Source organism: Dendrobates tinctorius, unplaced genomic scaffold (genome assembly GCF_039654945.1).
Source record: "Dendrobates tinctorius isolate UK_male_01 unplaced genomic scaffold, ASM3965494v1 ptg000162l, whole genome shotgun sequence".
Taxonomy (NCBI): Eukaryota; Metazoa; Chordata; class Amphibia; order Anura; family Dendrobatidae; genus Dendrobates; species Dendrobates tinctorius.
The window spans coordinates 45280151-45301749 of record NW_027361829.1 but is presented as its reverse complement, the minus strand read 5'-3'; the positions used below and the strand labels follow the sequence as shown (position 1 = coordinate 45301749).

Genomic DNA, 21599 nt, shown 5'->3' with positions numbered 1-21599 from the left:
ACAGGAACCCAGGAGAGAAATTCCCGAGGAAGGAGATAAATAGGACAGGAGAGGGTTCCAGAGGGTTCCAGTCCCGGGAGGAGCTCAGGAAGAGAAGAGCCAGTGAAGGAGAACGGTGGAGAGCTCAGGGAACTGAGGAAAAGAGGCAGTCAGTGGGGTGGCCCTGACACGAAGAACGGCAGAACAGACGAGGCCCCGGGGGGACCAAATGGACGATGACCTAGGACAGGTGAAGCACTGGAGGTAGATAGGCCTAGGGCAGCCCCAGTGAAAGAGCCGTGAGGTGCGTCACTACGACATCTGGAAGGTGCAGGACTCGGGGCCTGAATACAGAGAGCTGTGAAAGTGCTGCGGTGTATTGCTGCGGTCGTCAGGAGGACGGCCAATAAATTTGGACCTGTTGTACTCTAAATCTAACGCAGTCATCAGTCACATGACCACACTCTCGCACTAGCAATAACGCAGTCAGCAGTCACATGACCACACTCTCGCTCTAGCAATAACGCAGTCAGCAGTCACATGACCACACTCTCGCACTGGCAATAACACAGCCAGCAGTCACATGACCACACTCTCGCACTAGTAATAATGCAGTCAGCAGTCACATGATCACAGTCTCGCACTAGTAATAACACAGTCAGCAGTCACATGACCACACTCTCGCACTAGTAATAATGCAGTCAGCAGTCACATGATCACACTCTCGCACTAGTAATAATGCAGTCAGCAGTCACATGACCACACTCTCACACTAGTAATAACGCAGTCAGCAGTTACATGACCACACTCTCGCACTAGTAATAATGCAGTCAGCAGTCACATGACCACACTCTCGCACTAGTAATAACGCAGTCAGCAGTTACATGACCACACTCTCACACTAGTAAAAATGCAGTCAGCAGTCACATGACCACACTCTCGCACTAGTAATAACGCAGTCAGCAGTTAGTTACATGACCACACTCTCGCACTAGTAATAACGCAGTCAGCAGTTACATGACCACACTCTCGCACTAGTAATAATGCAGTCAGCAGTCACATAACCACACTCTCGCACTAGTAATAACGCAGTTAGCAGTCAGCAGTCACATGACGTGGCTGCACACTTTTGTCTCAAGCCTGGACAACCTATTAAACTTTGCTTTAGGACAATTATAACAGAAGATGAGAATTTTTTCTATACTTTGAGTATAAATGGCCAACTCGGACCAATAAGATTAGTCTAAGTGTTCAGAAGTTTGAGTATCCATCACATAATGCGGTTCTGTGGGTCCCATGGCAGGAGGAATGGCCATGAAGCACGATATGTCAGCCCGTATACTTTCTTACTTGTAATGGTAGTAGAGATTACAAGTGGTTATGGGGATGCTTTAAAAACACGCTATAGTTTTTAGCTTGATCTAGGTCCACATTGGTTGTTCTCTAGAATGCCAGGTTGAAGTGCTCAGAATGATCTGCATTAGGGACAATGGCAAATATAGCCACAGAGATTGCACGAAGTGTTCGATACTGATGATATGAGTATAAGTGTCCTTCAACATACACCATTTCTCTGACCGTGATTTTCTGCTGCAAGAGATTAGGAATATTCTCGTTTACACCTAGAAACTCCGACCCAGGAACAAGGCTTCTTATCTTGATGGAGCACATTCTTATTTTACTCATGAACTAGTAGTATTTGTCAGTTCATTCAATTAATATTATATTCAGTTCATTTTACCTTTTTGATAAAGGTTTTCATAGTAGCTAAGTTGAAAGCTACTGAACTTTTCAGTAGTTGTTATTTCCTGGAGGACTCTGGATAGCTGTTCAGCTCTCTAGAACACAGAGTAAAAGAACATCTTTTATATAATAATCAGTACTAAAATAATGAAAGTGACATGATTTTAGATTATAAATACTATAGATCAGGTAGAAAGGTACAAATCTCTGAAAATTTGCTTTGTGGGTGCAGAGACAATGGGCAATTTTCCTAATATGTAGCTATATGTTGCCTGGGTATAAAACAATAGAGGCAGAAATCATTCCATAAAGACCTTTATTTTAGTCTCATTTTTCACATATGGAGTACATACAGTTTTGTAATAGGAAATTTGCCCTACAGCAAATTGCAGGGAAAGCAAAAATTTTCACAACTTGCTTATCTGTAGTGGCAAGCACCTCTTACATGAGGATCGCTGTAGTTTCACTGTTTTGCCTTGTACTTTTTGATCTTTGGCTTGTGTGTTGTTTTGGTGCAAGAAAATGTATTCTGTGTTAACACTGATCTATGGGTGCTATCATCAAACAGGCATTTTTTACCCAAATCAGCACCCAATTACTGTTCCATGATGTCATATTATTGACTATTTTGCATGGTATTTTGTGAGGTCAGATAAAAGTTGGTGAGGACCAAGGTCACCTGACACTATCTTCGCCACACAGCAGAGATGGTCTCACTCCCCTGAAGTCTGAGTTATGGAGATCTGTTGTGGCACATGCAGATTATGTAGTGTATTTTGTCAATGATTTCACTATGTACAGTTGTGACCAAAAGTATTGACACCCCTGCAATTCTGTCAGATAATACTCAGTTTCTTCCTGAAAATGATTGCAAACACAAATTCTTTGGTATTATTATCTTCATTTAATTTGTTTTAAATGAAAAAAACACAAAAGAGAATGAAGCAAAAAGCAAAACATTGATCATTTCACACAAAACTCCAAAAATGGGCCAGACAAAAGTATTGGCACCCTCAGCCTAATACTTGGTTGCACAACCTTTAGCCAAAATAACTGCGACCAACCGCTTTCAGTAACCATCAATGAGTTTCTTACAATGCTCTGCTGGAATTTTAGACCATTCTTCTTTGGCAAACTGCTCCAGGTCCCTGATATTTAAAGGGTGCCTTCTCTAAACTGCCATTTTTAGATCTCTCCACGGGTGTTCTATGGGATTCAGGTCTGGAATCATTGCTGGCCACCTTAGAAGTCTCCAGTGCTTTCTCTCAAACCATTTTCTAGTGCTTTTTGAAGTGTGTTTTGGGTCATTGTCCTGCTGGAAGACCCATGACTTCTGAGGGAGACCCAGCTTTCTCATACTGGGCCCTACATTATGCTTCAAAATTTGTTGGTAGTCTTCTTACTTCATAATGCCATGCACACAGTCAAGCAGTCCAGTGCCAGAGGCAGCAAAGCAACCCCAAAACATCAGGGAACCGCCGCCATGTTTGACTGTATGGACCGTCTTCTTTTCTTTGAATGCCTCTTTTTTCTCCTGTAAACTCTATGTTGATGCCTTTGCCCAAAAAGCTCTACTTTTGTCTCATCTGACCAGAGAACATTCTTCCAAAACGTTTTAGGCTTTTTCAGGTAAGTTTTAGCAAACTCCAGCCTGGCTTTTTTATGTCTCGGGGTAAGAAGTGGGGTCTTCCTGGGTCTCCTACCATACAGTCCCTTTTCATTCAGACGCCGACGGATAGTACGGGTTGACACTGTTGTACCCTCGGACTGCAGAGCAGCTTGAACTTGTTTGGATGTTAGTCGAGGTTCTTTATCCAACATCCGCACAATCTTGCATTGAAATCTCTTGTCAATTTTTCTTTTCCATCCACATCTAGGGAGGTTAGCCACAGTGCCATGGGCTTTAAACTTCTTGATGACACTGCACACGGTAGACACAGGAACATTCAGGTCTTTGGAGATGGACTTGTAGCCTTGAGATTGCTCATGCTTCCTCACAATTTGGTTTCTCAAGTCCTCAGACAGTTCTTTGGTCTTCTTTCTTTTCTCCATGCTCAATGTGGTACACACAACGACACAGGACAGAGATTAAGTCAACTTTAATCCATGTCAACTTGCTGCAAGTGTGATTTAGTTATTGCCAACACCTGTTAGGTGCCACAGATAAGTTACAGGTGCTGTTAATTACACAAATTAGAGAAGCATCACATGATTTTTCGAACAGTGCCAATACTTTTGTCCACCCTCTTTTTTATGTTTTTGGTGTGGAATTATATCCTATTTGGCTTTAGGACAATTAATTTTGTGTTTTTTCATTTAAGACAAATTAAATGAAGATAATACCAAAGAATTTGTGTTTGCAATCATTTTCAGGAAGAAACTGAGTATTATCTGACAGAATTGCAGGGGTGTCAATACTTTTGGCCACAACTGTATATGTATTGCAAAGGGTTAAATCCTTAGTGAGAATCCAGGGCATAAATCAACTTGCTGAAGAGTTAAAATCAGCACATCTGGACAGTATCTGGATTTTTTTTTAACTCATTTGTGTTACTGATATTGTAATACATTGCAAATTTTCAACATCCACAATTTGAGGTTTATCTGCTGTCTGTGGACATACCCTTAGAAAGCCATATACACTGATGAGAAAAGGGTAACAATGTTTTGAACTTTTGACTTTCATGCTCCATATCTCACCATACACTACTGCTTTGAACATGAGACTACTATTTTTTTGTAGAAGAATATTTAGAATTGATAGTCCTCAGTGGTTGATACCTTTTAATGGCTAACTGAAAAGATGGTAACAAATTGCAAGCTTTCGAGACTATGCAGGTCTCTTCATCAGTTCATCAGGCTAGACTAATACAACATGTGAAGAATCACATATTTATAGACAAGACAGCACATAAATAACTCAACAGATAAGACAAGTGATGTGAAGCGGAATAGTCATTGTGGGAGAGAGATAAGCATAAATATTGGAGCAATTCATAGATAAGCAGTGTGAAGGTTTTATTGCCCTCTGATTGCGGTCTGGTTCTGTGTTGTGATGACCCTAGAAGGTCTGAGGAACAAATTCCTTAATTGATGTAAAAAGACATAAATGCATGCAACACATTAATACCTGCACTGAATGTGTCAAAAGTTTTCATAAATTTGTACTCAGAGATTCTTCTCTCTCTCTGAGACTTGAAGTTACCTTTTAATACAAGTAAATGACCAGGGATACAAAAATGTTTTACCACAGGTAGATCCATTCTTTTTTCTCTTATTGTGTGGCGATGAGAATACATCCTTGTTCTCAGTTTTTGCCCGGTCTCCCCCACATACAGACCCCCAGTAGGACATTTAGTACAAATAATTAAGCACACCGCATTAGATGTGATTTGTAGACAATCGTCTTAGGCTGGTTTCACATTTGCGTTTTTTAGCGCTGGAAAAAAACGCTAACCTGCGCATGCGTTTTTTCCCCTATATTTAACATGGGTGCGCATACCTGCGCGCTTGTAAGCGCATGTATGCGATTTTCATGCGCTGCGTTTTTTTGGGGTGTGCGTTGTGATTTTCCAGACGCAGCATGTTGCATTTTTTGGTCCTGCAAAAAAGCGCATGCGCACATATGCGCACGTTTTGCGCTAAAAATGGCCATTATAGCCTATGGATGCGCATATGTGCGCACTGGCATGCTCATGTATGCGTTTTTTGCATATGCGATTTTTTTTTTTAACCATGGAATTTAGGGGTTTGGGTTAGAGTTAGGGTTAGTTAAGGAGGTTTAGGGTTAGGGTTAGGGTCAGGGTCAGGGTTAGGGTTGGGGTTTGGGTCAGGGTTAGGGTTAAGTATGGTTTGGTTAAGGGTTAGGGTCAGAGTTAGGGTCAGGATTAGGGTTAAGTATGGTTTGGTTAAGGGTTAGGGTCAGGGTTAGGGTTAGGGTTAGGGTCAGGGTCAGGGTTAGGGTCAGGGTTAGGGTTAAGTATGGTTTTGTTAAGGGTTAGGGTCAGGGTTAGGGTCAGGATTAGGGTTAAGTATGGTTTGGTTAAGGGTTAGGGTCAGGGTTAGGGTTAGGGTCAGGGTTAGGGTCAGGGTTAGGGTTAGGGTTAGGGTCAGGGTTAGGGTTAAGTATGGTTTTGTTAAGGGTTAGGGTCAGGGTTAGGGTCAGGATTAGGGTTAAGTATGGTTTGGTTAAGGGTTAGGGTCAGGGTTAGGGTTAGGGTCAGGGTTAGGGTTAGGGTTAGGGTCAGGGTTAGGGTTAAGTATGGTTTTGTTAAGGGTCAGGGTTAGGGTTAGGGTTAGGGTCAGGGTTAGGGTTAGGGTTAGGGTCAGGGTTAGGGTTAGGGTCAGGGTTAGGGTTAGGGTTAGGGTTAGGGTCAGGGTTAGGCTTAGGGTTAGGGTCAGGGTTAGGGTTAGGGTTAGGGTTAGTTAGGGTTTAGGGTTTGGGTTAGGGTTAAGTATGATTTGGTTAAGGGTTAGGGTCAGGGTTAGGGTTAGGGTTAGGGTCAGGGTTAGGGTTAGGGTCAGGTTTAGGGTTAGTAAAGTCATGGTTTGGGTTAGTGTGAGGGGACATCCAATGTTGGAAAAAAACGCAAACGCGGTAAAAACGCACTAAAAACGCATACAAACGCTTAAAAACGCTGCATTTTTTTCATGCATGCTCATAAAAATGCTTGAAAAAAACGCAGCAGTTGTATGCTTTTGTATGCGTTTTTTCAATGCGTTTTTTTGCGGGAAAAACGCGCTGCAAAAAAAAGCAAGTGTGAAACTAGCATTAGCTATCACATACATAAATTTGACTTGCAATTATTTACCATATTATCAGTTATGGAGAGTTACAGTATATAATGTCGCTGCATTGTTACTGTTTTGCTCCTAAAAATCTGAATTTTAATTTGTATTATTTTGTTAGTATTTTGTAAATCCACCTTTGGGTTTCCACACTGCCTGAATCCTTCTGGGCATGCACTCGATCAGATTCAAGAGTGTCTTGTCCGAAATCTGAACCCAGGTGTTCTGTGCATGTTCCCAAAGTTGGTGCAGACTGGTCAACTCACTTGGGTATGTATACAGCTTTTTCTTCACCTCTACCCACAAATTTTCGATTGGGTTGAGGTCTGAGGACAGTGGGGACCAATCCAGCACCTCTACTTCATTGTCATTGAACCATTTCTTCACCAATCTTGACGTATGCTTCCGATCGTTGTTTTGCTGGACCAAGATTTCATCCTTTTCATACCAATAGTACTTGAGTATACAAAGTAACTTGTCTTGTAGGATACTCACATGTAGCTCAGCATTGAGACAAACATCGATCCTGGTCAAGTATTCAATGCCTTTGGCTGTGAAGCAACCCCATATCATCAGGCTTCCTACACTGAAATTTACAGTTCCTTCAATCTCTTGATCCATTTGCCCTTTTCCCTTGTTTCTTCCAGACCCATTTGGACCCATCAGAGTTTAGTCTATTGACTTTTGTCTCATTGCTCCAAATCACCCATTTCCAACCTTCTACTGTCCACTCTTCATACTTTTTTGCAAACTGGAGCCAATTCTTCTTATAACAATATTGACGACAGGGCCTCTTCCGCTTTTTTTGAGCCACTATTCCAGACTTGTGTAATGTACTTTGTACGATGCTTGTGTGGGGAGGAGGACTCCCAGACAGTGAAAGGACAGGTACCCAGGGGACCGCCATCAGGGTTCCTGAGGGAACGATACTGGGAGGACAGTAAAAGGAAAGACTTGACTGAAGTTGTCAGGGAAACAGGGGGCGGGGCAAGCTTAAAAGGAGCAGGGGGCGAGCTGAAGTGGCAGTTGTCAGAGAGCAGGACAACAGACAGGAAGCCGTGTGAGACAGAGAGGATCGAGGGAGCAGACGGTGTGTTGTGGAGAGACTGAGAGGGGCCTGTGAAAGGAAAGCTGCGGACTCACCGACTAGTGACATGTGAGAGATTTGCACCAGCAGCCGCTCCCCGCATACGGTCCCATACAGCGACTCCCGCTGCTTCTCACCCTGTTGTGACAAGGCGGCTACCTCGGGCAACCGCTGCGTTGACAGACCATTCCTTTACAGCGGTCAGGACACTGCCCCCCTGCCTTCTCCCACAGCTGCGGCCCTGTCATCACCGGCCCCAGGGGGCGCCACCTCGCTACAGGTGGTAGTAGAGGCCCCCTCTCCGGTTTGCTAAGGGACCCTAAGCAGAGGTTGGTGAACGGTTATATTTAGAGACTGCGTCATCACCGCGCCCCACCGGCATCGCTTCTTCAGGGCCTGTTGCGCCCCACCGACACCGTTTCTTCAGGGCCTGTTGCACCCCAGCGGCATCGCTTCTTCAGGGCCTGTTGCGCCCCACCAACACCGTTTCTTCAGGGCCTGTTGCGCCCCACCGGCACAGTTTCTTCAGGGTCTGTTGCGTCCCACCGGCATCGTTTCTTCAGGGCCTGTTGCGCCCCACTGTCATCGTTTCTTCCGGGCCTGTTGCGCCCCACCAGCATAATTTCTTCAGGGCCTCTTGCGCCCCCACTATCATCGTTTCTTCAAGGGCCTGTCGAGCCCAGTTTCATCCCGGAGTATCGAGGCGTCAAGGCAGCCGCATCAGCAACCTCTACGCGGCCACGCCTGTGATCCTGACAGACCCCTGGAAGGATAAGTGTACTTTAGGAGATAAGGACCCCCAGTTTGGTCATACGTGGCCTATAGCACCCGGGCCAACCGGGTTAGTCGCATTTACCACAAGAAAGTGTTGTTAGGTTTGTTGAGTCCCTGCGTGGACTGGTGTTTTGTTCATACTTTTTGTTTGCTCAATATAGCCCCAGCGGCTACAGTTTATAAAAGTTATTTTCACAAACCACACTCAGTCTCGTGTCTCGTCACTGCATCCTTCGAACCAGCTAGAATACTACACTTGCATGGATGTCTGTGATCTCACTATTACGAAGCATATGAGACACCTCCACTGCCGTGTTTGTTGCACCAGAACTGATAGACCTTGTGGTGAGCCGACTTGTTGACTCCGATAAATTGCCTGGACGTTCACCTCTTGATTTCTGAATGTATAGACTTCATTTATTATTCTTCCAACTGTCATGGCACTCACATTAAGCAGTTTGGTATTTTCTTGTCAGAGAGACCGCTATCGAAGAGCTGAATGATGAGGTTTCTCTTTACTTGGAAAATCTTCTTCATGGCTTCTCCTTGATTTGAACCAGTGACCTATCGCTTGGGAATCAGCCTAATAACACACTTAGAACAGGTTGTATTTTAAAGTATACAGAAAGAAAAAGATTTTTCCACCACCAGGAGCAAAACAGTAACAATCCAGTGAATAGATGCAAGTCGAATTTATGTATGAGATAGATGACTGTCTATAAAATGATGGTAGTCTCACGTTCGAAGCAGTAGTGGGTGGTGATATATGGATTCTAAAGGTCAAAAGTTCAAAACATTGTTAGTTGTTACCCTTTGGTTTGTCAGTGTACATACCTGAACACCTCTTTACTGCTTCTTGAATAAAAAAAAGTGCATGTGAGAGGGATCGTTTTGGAGTAGAAGTGCTTAGGGTGTTAGAAGCAGCATGGCACATGCTACTTCTCTATAATCTGTCTCTTAATTTGTACCTGAATTTTTGTGTTTGATGAAGGTTTCCTTACAGAACTTCAGCAGCAACTTTGACCAGACAACTCCAACAGGATCAGGTCAAATTAAAGACGCACTAGTATTAAAATTTGTATCCTCTTAATATATTGCAATCATATTATATATGCTGTGAATTTACAATTGCTCATTTTGCCTTTCTACCGAGTTAATTCTTCTCTTTTCCTTTAGGACTATTACATAATGTAATTAAAAACTAACTAGCTGAATGCTTCAAAGCTCTATGTAGAAACAGTAGGTCAATTTTTTCTGTATAAGTCATAAATCACTGCAAAGTCCCTGGCAGGGGGAGTAACGGTGCAGCTGGGTCAGGAGATGAAGAGGGACAGGATTTTTCCAGGGAAAAGAGACTTTCTGTTTCTACATAGAGCAGGGAATAGAGAAGAATTAAATGGGTAGAAAGGCAAAATTAGCTATTGTAAGTGTAAGGGGTATACTGGGACCGTGTGATGCTCCACCCCTTTGATTTGTAAATGTACTGTATATATATTGTATAATGTTTTATTACTGATTGTTTATACATATACCGTATTTTTCGCTTTATAAGACGCTCCGGATTATAAGACGCACCACAATTTTTGAGGAGAAAAATAAGAAAAAAATATTTTTTAATAAAATGGTGGTGCCTCTTATAATCCTTGCATCTTATTGCTTACCGGGGTTGGTGGCTGCGGTGTAGAGGGATCCCAGGCTCGCTGCTGGAGGAGGCAGGCGTGGAGTGATGCTGCAGGCCGCATTCAGGGATGAGGGGGGGCTCCGATGTGTGCTGTTGCTGCTGCAGAGTCTTGTGCTTGTGTCAGGTTTCTCCACTTGTCCGGCGGTTGGAAGCCGGTGCTGCGGGTGCTCCGGTGCGGCGTTGTGTGCCCATCGATGCCCGGGGCTCTGCCGACATTGTTCGACAGACCAGAGCCCCAGCATTTCCTCGGTTCCCTGTATATGTGCGCTGAAGTGCCGGTAAAAAAAAAATGGCCGCCGGCGCGTGCGCAGATGGGATCTCGGGACCAGTTCTCGAGAGATGAGATCTGAAATCTCATCTCTCGAGAGCTGGATCCCGAGATCCCATCTGCGCACGCGCGGCGGCCATTTTTTTGCAGGCACCACCGCGCGCACACAGGGAACCCAGGGAAAATGGCCGCCGGCGCGTGCGCAGATGGGATCTCGGGACCCACCTCTCGAGAGATGAAATTTCAAATCTCATCTCTCGAGAACTGGGTCCCGAGATCCCATCTGCGCACGCGCCGGCGGCCATCTTTTTACCGGCACACAGGGAACTGAGGAAATGCCGGGGCTCTGGCCTGTCGCTCAATGTTGGCAGAGCCCCGGGCATCGACGGGCACACAACGCAGCACCGGACACACCCGCAGCAGCGGCCAGCAACCGCCGGACGCCCCCGATCACAGCCTAGGTAAGGCATGTCCGCTTTGTAAGACGCACCCCTGTTTTCCCCCCAAATTTTTGGGGGAAAAAAGTGCGTCTTACAAAGCGGAAAATACGGTAGTTATTATTGCTGAATGCATATAGTTTTCCTAGGGAAAGTGTAGTACTTAAATTTGGCCACTAAATGGGGGCATTTTAGGCTATAGTGTATCAGATAGGAATCTCACATAGTCTATATAGTTAACAGTTAAAAACATAGGAGGGGTCAACTGCAGTTAAGAAAGAAGGGAATTCCTGATTAGATGCAGACCAGTGCACAGGATTATAGCACGGTCTTAAGTGTCCAGAATTGTAGCAGTGACCACGCAACATCCTGATAAGTGTGGAGCCCAACCATCTGCAGTAACAGACCAGGAAAGCAGCAAGACAGGACTACAGTGGGCTACAGCAGTGTGGTGCAGAAGCAGAAGGAAAGGCCAAGAGAATACAGGGATGCATGTGACTCCATGATGTGGCAACTTATCGCATGGGCTGATGCCCTCAGATCCAGGGCAAAACAGCTGAGGTAATCCACAGTCACAGTGAGTGAAAGCAGAGAGGACGCTGTGTTACCGTTAAAGGTGGTAGGTCCCCGTTAGGTACTGGAGGCCATAGGAAGTCGCACAGGAGAAGTTATGACAATACAGGGCAGGTCACTCGCCATGTGGCAACTGACTTCAGGAACAAATGATCTGATGTCTGGGGCGAAACAGACAGAGGAGTGTCTAACCATGGCAGAGCTAAACAGGGAGGATGCTGAGAAACCGTATGAGATGGTTCGACTTGGGAACGTGTTGCATGTCAGAGAGAGAAGTACATGTAAAGAGGAAAAAATGTGTAATGTAAAGCCTGTTAATGCTGTGAAGAAAATGGATGTGCTGTGTAAAGAAAGCAGTAAAGTTGTTCAGTTTCAAGTTGAAATGGACTGTCTCAATTCATGCGAAACCGTTTGCAAACAGCTTTCAGTGGCGCAGAGATTCTGATGATCTCGGACCTGAATTTACAGGTATGCTGACTTATGGACACTATTTTCATGTTGCCCTCCTGCACACTAGTACACAGTGCTATATAATAGAATAATTGCAATATACTAAAATAAAAACTTTGATGGGAGTGCTTTTTTAAGGTGGCATGGTCAAGCTGGTCATTCCACCTGACTCCACCCCCCATGCAAATGCATGGTGGGTAAGTTTTTGAAAGACACATTTGCAAGCCGCTTTTTTTGTGACTAGATAACTTTTAGATTGCTGGGCATCTGGGCACTTGTACCTACGCCGATCCTCAAAATGGGGCATTATGTAAATAAGGGGGTTGTACATTCAGAGCAGGGGCATACATAGAAATCATGGGGCCCCATAGTGCATATCCTATTTGCCCCCCCTCCAAATAAAAAAAAAATAATTTATATTTAGTGGGGTCACAGAAGAGCATATCTCACAACTTTGCAGCCCTTAAAAAGTATTTTTTCTCTTATTGAAGTCCCTTAGTGTTCCCAAACACTAAAATACCCCTTCAAGGCCTCCATATAGTATGACGTCAACAAAAGTGCCCTCCATCAAACAAAGTGTGACACCCACAGTGAATTCCTCACAATACTCTCCAAACACACAGTATAATGACCCTACAGTACACTCCATCCCCTGCAAAGTATAATGCTCCATAGTGTCCCTAGCATAGTAGGATGGCCCAGGCACAGTCCTTCCACAGTATGAGGCCCATCCTCAGCCTTCCACACAATCGGATGGCCCCATACAGCATTTTACACAGTATTATGAACCCCACACAACCCGCCACAATGTATAATGGGCTCCAAATAATATAATGGCCCCCAGATAGCCCTTTAAATAGTATAATGGCCCCCACATAGCCCTCCAAAAAGTATTATGGCCCCCACATAGCCTTCAAAAGAGTATAGTGGCCCCTGCATTGCCCTCCAAATAGTATAATAGCCCCCACCGAGTCCCCTCAAAAAGTTCAATGACACCCAAAATGTACTCACTGATTTAAAAAATAAATACTCGCCTCTTCTGGTTCCCCCCATCATTTCATTCTCTGCAGTGTGTGGTCTGAAGCCATGCAGAACTCGGCAAAGCAGGCATGATGTAGTGACATCATCATGGCCACTGCACTGAGAATTCAGATGTACAGGGAGAATGATGGAGGAGGGAGCTGTCTGCTTCCTCTTCCAACATTGCTTTCAACTGTATCGGCATTCAGGACACCGACACAGTTGAAAGTATGATGCCCGGTGGGGGGGGAGTGGGGCATATCTGCCTCGTGGTCTGCTGCTTTTAGTGGTAGGATAGGTCATCAATATGCGCACGTGTCAGGAGGAATTTTGGTCCACTCCTCTTTGCAGATCATCTCTAAATCATTAAGGTTTTGAGGCTGTTGCTTGGCAACTCGGAGCTTCAACTCCCGCCATAAGTTTTCTATGGGATTAAGGTCTGGAGACTTGCTAGGCCACTCCATGACCTTAATGTGCTACTTTTTGAGCCACTCCTTTGTTGCCTTGGCTGTATATTTTGGGTCATTGTCTTGCTGGAAGACCTAGGCACCACCCATTTTTAATGTCCTGGCGGAGGGAAAGGACGTTGTCACTCAGGATTTTACGGTATATGGCTTCATCCATTCTCCCATTGATGCAGTGAAGTAGTCCTGTGCCCTTAGCAGAGAAACACCCCTAAAACATAATGTTTCCACCTCCATGCTTGACAGTGGGGATGGTGTTCTTTGGATCATAGGGAACATTTCTCTTCTTCCAAACACGGCGAGTTGCGTTAATACTAAAGAGCTCAATTTTTGTCTCATCTGACCACAGCACCTTCTCCCAATCACTCACAGAATCATCCAGGTGTTCATTGGCAAACTTCAGACGAGACTGCATATGTGCCTTCTTGAGCAGGGGGACCTGGCAGACATCGCAGGATTTTAAACCTTTAAGGTGTAATGTGTTACCAATGGTTTTCTTGGTGACTGTGGTCCCAGCTGCTTTGAGATCATTAACAATTTTCCCCATGTGTAGTTTTAGGTTGATCTCTCACCTTCCTCATGATCAACGATGCCCCAGATCAATGTCAATTGACAGTCATTTTGTATTTCTTCCATTTTCTTACTATTGCACCAACAGTTGTCTCCTTCTCATCCAGCGTTTTACTTATGGTTTTGTAGCCCTTTCCAGCTTTGTGCAGGTCTATGATCTTGTCCCTTATATCCTTATAAAGCTCTTTGGTGTTCCCCATGTTGTAGAGGTTAGAGTCTGACTGATTAATTTAGTCTGTGGACAGGATTCTTTTATAAAGGTGACTATGCAAGGCTAGTTTCACACTAGCGTATGGAGGTGCTGCGGAGGGCTGCGGGTTTCCTCGTGAAGCTCTGCCCCCTGCCGCGCCTCCTCCATTCAGCCCCGCCTCTGTCAGCATGCGGCCTGCATACCCTATCTTTAGCATTAGGTATGCAGGCTGTGCCGATGAACGTGGATGCCGGCGCATGCGTCTTTTTGACGGTGCGGCGACCGCACCAAAATGCAACACGTTGTGTTTGGCACAGGTCGCCGCACCGTCAAAAAGACGCATGCGGAGGCATCCACATTTATCGGCACGGCCTGCGCACCTAATGCTGAAGATAGGGTACACAGGCTGCATGCCAACAGAGGCGGGGCTGAACGGAGGAGGCGCGGCAGGAGGTGGAGCTTCACGGAGGAAGCCCGCAGCACCCTTCAGCTCCTCTATACGCCAGTGTGAAACTAGCCTAAGAGAACTCTCTTTAATGCAGGTAACGAGTTGATTAGGAGCGTCTAACTGGTCTGTAGGAGACAGAACGCTTAATGGTTGGTAGGAGATCAAATACTTATTTCTCACTGCAAAATGCAAATAAATTTATATAATTTATACAATGTGATTTTCTGGATTGTATTTTTGATATTCTATCTCTCAATGTTAAAAGTAACCTACCCTTAAAATTGTAGACTGTTCATGTCTTTGTCAGTGGGCAAACTTACAAAATCAGCAAGGGATCAAATAATTATTTCCTTCACTGTAGCAGCCATCATCAATTTTCTCTGACTAGACACCCCCTTTTAAATGCCAAAAATAAATAAAAGGCTAATTTGCATACTCTGACTCAAGTAGTGTATAATGGACAAAACCATGAGTCTATTCATTTTAACACAATCAGAAATACTTTGTAGAAAGCATGAATCCTACCTCCGTGGTTAGATTTCGAAGAGTTTCATTCTTGTTCATCCAACCTTCACATGGATTACTCTATAATTAGAGGATATATTATAAAATTCAGTGTAAAGAATGAAATTATTCTCTAAATGCACTCAGGTGAGAAGGGAAGAAAAATAAATCAATGAGACATGAAAAATAGATGCAGTGGATGTCAATGCAGTTCACTTTTCATGGAGTGAAAGAAGCAAGGACTGTCATAAATTAGGAGCCATCGCAGATTGTCAAACACAATGAACCTTTCTACAGAGTGATCCCAAATCCATCTAACAAGGAAAAATCATCTTCAGTTGTAACTGCAGTATGAAAAGTGCTATAAAGAGTTCTGTATTGGAAAACTGTAAGAATGCGTTTTCGTAAAGATTTGATAATTTTGTTTTTATCAACTTTTTGTATGACTCTTTTTGTACCTTAACACAGCTCAGGAACCCATAGAATTGTTCATATGTGATATCTTTATTTAATTGTCCTGTTAAAGATAAAACACACGTTTAAGCTGATATTTCGCTGCATCCATGCTGTACACACAAAATCTCTCTCTCCAAGACAATGGATTTTCCCAAGGTGCCACATGAGAGACAATGACTGTTGTGGAGGGTCGAACCAAAAAGACAAGCTTAATTCATTATTAATATTATTGTTTCATATTCATTTTGATCACTTAAGTATGTTGACTCGCTGCTACTGCTAATACATGTAACGGTGAGATCAGTTATTTATCTATCTTGACTCCATTTTGGTTATTCTACATCCATCTTCCTGCTTTCTAACATGGAGTCTTTGTACGTTTTCAGATAAGAAGTCTTTGTCTAACAGAACTTAGAGACAACATAGGAAAGTGAAAGAAAGAAGTGAGAGCCATACCTAGGGTGTAGATGATATTAACTTTAGCCATTTAGATGTATATATGCTAATGTCATCACATATGTAGAGCTAAGCTGAGCCAATTATATTGCTACAATATATGTCCAGTGAAAACCTATATAAACCCTGACCAATAATGTAATAAAGAGAGTTTTGCTTGGATACATAAATGTGTGTCTGCGTGACTTTTCTGTATGTACTTGGATTTTGCAATTTAATTTGGAATAGGCATAACGTCTCAGAACTTCCCACATTATGTGGCAATGACATTACGATAGGGCTTACTGTAATGCATTGTTATCAGTAACAGCTAATCAAAACCATATAATTTACTGCTTTTTATAAAGCTTATAAATCATTCTGCTCCTGTTAGTCATCCCTTGTACCTCGATCAACAGCTCCCAACACAATATGATGCGCCCACAGTCACACAACAGTTTGATGTCCCCACACAGTTCATCAAACAGTATGTCTCCACAAAGCACCCTCATGCTGTATGATGTCCTAACAAAGTCCACCGCACAGTATGACATTCACACAAGCACCTAACAAAGTATGATATCCCCCCAAAGCCTCCCTACGCAATATGATTTTCCCACACATAATACGATGACCCAAAGAAGCTCCCCACACAGTATAAGGCCTATACAGTTTCCCACAAGTACTGACAATTTTAAAAAAAGAAAACTACTCGTCTAGCCCTGTTTCCCCCAACTGATTCGGTCTGTGCAATGTACTGAGCTCTGTACAGGTGGTGTGATGTAGTGACGTCATCGCGCCTGCTGCGCTCTCAGACACACATGCTCAATGGTGGAAGCTGATGGATCCCTGTTCCATCAATGTATTCACCAGTATCTGAATCCTAAAAATACAGACATCAGTGGCACTCCTTTGGCTGTCTTGGTCCATGAGTTGGACAGGAACAGCCAAAGGGCCAGATGTGGCCCATGGCCTACACTTTGCCCAGGAATACTCCATGGCCAACATGGACATCATAGGGTCACCAAAATTTGGAATAAGTCTCATCTCACCACAGGCTCCATGGTCTGCCTTCATGACAGGTATGTCATTGATCTCTTCAAAGTCATCAAATGAAAAACACCACATGGAGTAAACATTACCTAAAGGATGATATCTATCATGTAAGGTGTTCCAGAGGAATCGTCCATCTGCTAGTGAAACTAAAATCACATGACTTCCTTTAGGTAAATTCATATCCAGATATTTTAGTTCCTTCAAGACGTTAGTCCTCATTTCCTTAGGGGTGGTCATACTTTTCAGTGTATCTACTGAACTAGAGATCAAATGAGAGAGAGAATTTTCCTTTTGTTACTGAAAAAAATGATATCCTCTTGTGCTCTCTCTAAAGCAGCGTTAAAATGAACATTAAAAAATGTATATATTTGTACCGTGTTAGCCAGTAGATAGAAAAATATTCAGAATTGAGAGTCCTCAGTGGTTGATACCTTTTAATGGCTAACTGAAAAGATGGTAACACATTACAGCTTTCGAGACTACTCAGGTCTCTTCATCAGGCATTGTCTATGCCTGATGAAGAGACCTGAGTAGTCTCGAAAGCTTGCAATGTGTTACCATCTTTTCAGTTAGCCATTAAAAGGTATCAACCACTGAGGACTCTCAATTCTGAATATTTTTCATTAAAAAACGTGCATTTTTGAAACCATGTTTGCTGTTCCAATGTATCCAAAATTGCAAAAATAAGCAACTTTTCAATATATTGGAAAAGTTCAGCAGAATGTGCTTTATTATACAGTAAAAAAGTTTACTTATATATGCCACCTACATAGAGTCCCAAAGGACAATGGATGGCATTGCCATTATATCTCTGGATAATGTCAGCATACCTCCTAGTACACACCTAAAGACCGCATTCACACATCTGTCATGTGCTGTTAATTTTTTTCTCGGCCAGCACACTGACCATCAGAGGTTCATTATTCCGTATACAGTCATGGCCAAAAGTATTGACACCCCTGCAATTCTGTCAGATAATATTCAGTTTCTTCCTGAAAATGATTGCAAACACAAATTCTTTGGTATTATTATCTTCATTTAATTTGTCAAATGAAAAAACACAAAAGAGAATGAAGCAAAAAGCAAAACATTGATCATTTCACAAAAAACTCCAAAAATGGGCCGGACAAAAGTATTGGCACCCCCAGCCTAATACTTGGTTGCACAACCTTTAGCCAAAATAACTGCGACCAACTGCTTCCGGTAACCATCAATGAGTTTCTTACAATGCTCTGCTGGAATTTTAGACCATTCTTCTTTGGCAAACTACTCCTGGTCCCTGATATTTGAAGGGTGCCTTCTCCAAACTGCCATTTTTAGATCTCTCCACAGGTGTTCTATGGGATTCAGGTCTGGACTCATTGCTGGCCACCTTAGAAGTCTCCAGTGCTTTCTCTCAAACCATTTTCTAGTGCTTTTTGAAGTGTGTTTTGGGTTATTGTCCTGCTGGAAGACCCATGACCTCTGAGGTAGACCCAGCTTTCTCACACTGGGCCCTAAATTATTCTGCAAAATTTGTTGGTAGTCTTCTGACTTCATAATGCCATGCACACGGTCAAGCAGTCCAGTGCCAGAGGCAGCAAAGCAACCCCAAAACATCAGGGAACCTCCGCCATGTTTGACTGTAGGGACCGTGTACTTTTCTTTGAATGCCTCTTTTTTCTCCTGTAAACTCTATGTTGATGCTTTTGCCCTAAAAGCTCTACTTTTGTCTCATCTGACCAGAGAACATTCTTCAAACGTTTTAGGCTTTTTCAGGTAAGCTTTGGCAAACTCCAGCCTGGCTTTTTTATGTCTCGGGGTAAGAAGTGGAGTCTTCCTGGGTCTCCTACCATACAGTCCCTTTTCATTCAGATGCCGACTGATAGTACGGGTTGACACCGTTGTACCCTCGGACTGCAGGGCAGCTTGAACTTGTTTGGATATTGGTGGAGGTTCTTTATCCAACATCCGCACAATCTTGCATTGAAATCTCTTCTCAATTTTTCTTTTCTGGCCACATCTAGAGAGGTTAGCCACAGTGCCATGGGCTTTAAACTTCTTGATGACACTGCGCACGGTAGACACAGGAACATTCAGGTCTGTGGAGATGGACTTGTAGCCTTGATATTGCTCATGCTTCCTCACAATTTGGTTTGTCAAGTCCTCAGACAGTTCTTTGGTCTTCTTTCTTTTCTCCATGCTCAATGTGGTACACACAAGGACACAGGACAGAGGTTGAGTCAACTTTAATCCATGTCAACTGGCTGCAAGTGTGATTTAGTTATTGCCAACACCTGTTAGGTGCCACAGGTAAGTTATAGGTGCTGTTAATTACACAAATTAGAGAAGCATCACATGATTTTTCAAACAGTGCCAATACTTTTGTCCACCCTCTTTTTTATGTTTGGTGTGGAATTATATCCAATTTGGCTTTAGGACAATTCTTTTTGTGTTTTTTCATTTAAGACAAATTAAATGAAGATAATAATACCAAAGAATTTTTGTTTGCAATCATTTTCAGGAAGAAACTGAGTATTATCTGACAGAATTGCAGGGGTGTCAATACTTTTGGCCATGACTGTATATGTCTATGCGAACAATCCAAGAGAATCAGAGCATGAGTTATTCTCATCTTTTTTCCAGATTAGACTTAAAGTTTATAGAGATCTATAAAACTTGGATGAAAAACGGAAGACATACTTTTTACTACAGTGTTTCATCCGTTTTTCACTGATCCATCGCTAGGAGTTAACAGATTAATGAAAGGTTCAGAGAGTCCACCTGCTTCACTTTATGAAAGCGAATAAGAATAAAAATGGGATCAACTTACATGCAAAATGGATCACACACAGGAAAAAAATGTTTCTTATGGATGTAAAAATAGACAAGTATATGTGAATGTAACTGCACATATCACGGTGTGAACAGAGGCTTATCTGTTTCAATATGTGAGGATATTAGCCCTGTGCTTTGTACATTACACTGTCAGAGTACAGATTATTTCCATTACATGAAAAGATTGGTTTACTTTATTAGATTTAGTATTATTTATGAAGATCTTGTTCCAGAAGCAAAGATTGTAAAGTATAAGAAGGTAAAGTTATGGAAACGATATCTTATTGCTTAACCCCTTTATGATCGGAGCTTTTTTCCTGTTTTCTTTTTTCGCTCCCCTTCTTCCCAGAGCGATAACTTTTTTATTTTTCCGTCAATATGGCCATGTGAGGGCTTATTTTTTGCGGGACTTGAATTAAACAGTCTCCTAGGCATATATTCGGGTCAGGAGACAAGTGACCAGTCCATGCATGGTCCGTACTTTGCATAGCGGAGGGGTGTAGGAGCTGTCTGCATCTACATACACTACTCTGTTGCGTAAATGGAACCAAACTAGCGCATGCTGTAATTTTTTCCACATGACCCTGAGGTCTGTATGGAAAATCACCCATGTGCACTAGCATACAGGGGAACATTGGGTCCTTTCTCTATGCCAAAAATACGTTTGTCTGAATGTGCCCTTACCCAGTGACATTGAGAACATATTTCTGAGTAGGTTTAGTATAATGCTTTGTGCTTTAACTTTTTTTTATTTTTTTATTATACAATCTAGCATAGAATCTAAAAGTTCTCCATTACTTTCACTGACTCACATCTCCAGCCTGGAGAATAAAATAATTTATATACAGTATATATACATACAGTTGTGGCCAAAAGTATTGACACCCCTGCAATTCTGTCAGATAATACTCAGTTTCTTCCTGAAAATGATTGCAAACACAAATTCTTTGGTATTATTATCTTCATTTAATTTGTCTTAAATGAAAAAACACAAAAGAGAATGAAGCAAAAAGCAAAACATTGATCATTTCACACAAAACTCCAAAAATGGGCCAGACAAAAGTATTGGCACCCTCAGCCTAATACTTGGTTGCACAACCTTTAGCCAAAATAACTGCGACCAACCGCTTCCGGTAACCATCAATGAGTTTCTTACAATGCTCTGCTGGAATTTTAGACCATTCTTCTTTGGCAAACTGCTCCAGGGTCCCTGATATTTGAAGGGTGCCTTCTCCAAACTGCCATTTTTAGATCTCTCCACAGGTGTTCTATGGGATTCCGGTCTGGACTCATTGCTGGCCACCTTAGAAGTCTCCAGTGCTTTCTCTAAAACCATTTTCTAGTGCTTTTTGAAGTGTGTTTTAGCTCATTGTCCTGCTGGAAGACCCATGACCTCTGAGGGAGAGCCAGCTTTCTCACACTGGGCCCTACATTATGCTGCAAAATTTGTTGGTAGTCTTCAGACTTCATAATGCCATGGACACGGCCAAGCAGTCCAGTGCCAGAGGCAGCAAAGCAACCCCAAAACATCAGGGAACCTCCGCCATGTTTGACTGTAAGGACCGTGTTCTTTTCTTTGAATGCCTCTTTTTTTCCCCTGTAAACTCTATGTTGATGCCTTTGCCCAAAAAGCTCTACTTTTGTCTCATCTGACCAGAGAACATTCTTCCAAAACGTTTTAGGCTTCTTCAGGTAAGTTTTGGCAAACTCCAGCCTGGCTTTTTTATGTCTCGGGGGAAGAAGTGGGGTCTTCCTGGGTCTCCTACCATACAGTCCCTTTTCATTCAGACGCCGACGGATAGTACGGGTTGACACTGTTGTACCCTCGGACTGCAGTGCAGCTTGAACTTGTTTGGATG

General features: G+C 43.0%; 1 protein-coding gene across 3 annotated transcripts in view; it reads right to left on the bottom strand.

Moving 5' to 3' along the window:
* AOAH (acyloxyacyl hydrolase) overlaps positions 1 to 21599 on the bottom strand; it is a 198993-nt gene that overhangs the window by 17434 nt on the left and 159960 nt on the right. For all 3 annotated transcript variants that reach the window (XM_073549989.1, XM_073549990.1, XM_073549991.1), the window contains exons 16-19: positions 17010 to 17182; positions 15435 to 15493; positions 14998 to 15057; positions 1721 to 1817 (exon numbers count right to left, since the gene is read on the bottom strand). In XM_073549989.1, the coding sequence (XP_073406090.1) occupies positions 1721 to 1817; positions 14998 to 15057; positions 15435 to 15493; positions 17010 to 17182 (389 nt within the window). The remainder of the gene's footprint in view (positions 1 to 1720; positions 1818 to 14997; positions 15058 to 15434; positions 15494 to 17009; positions 17183 to 21599) is intronic.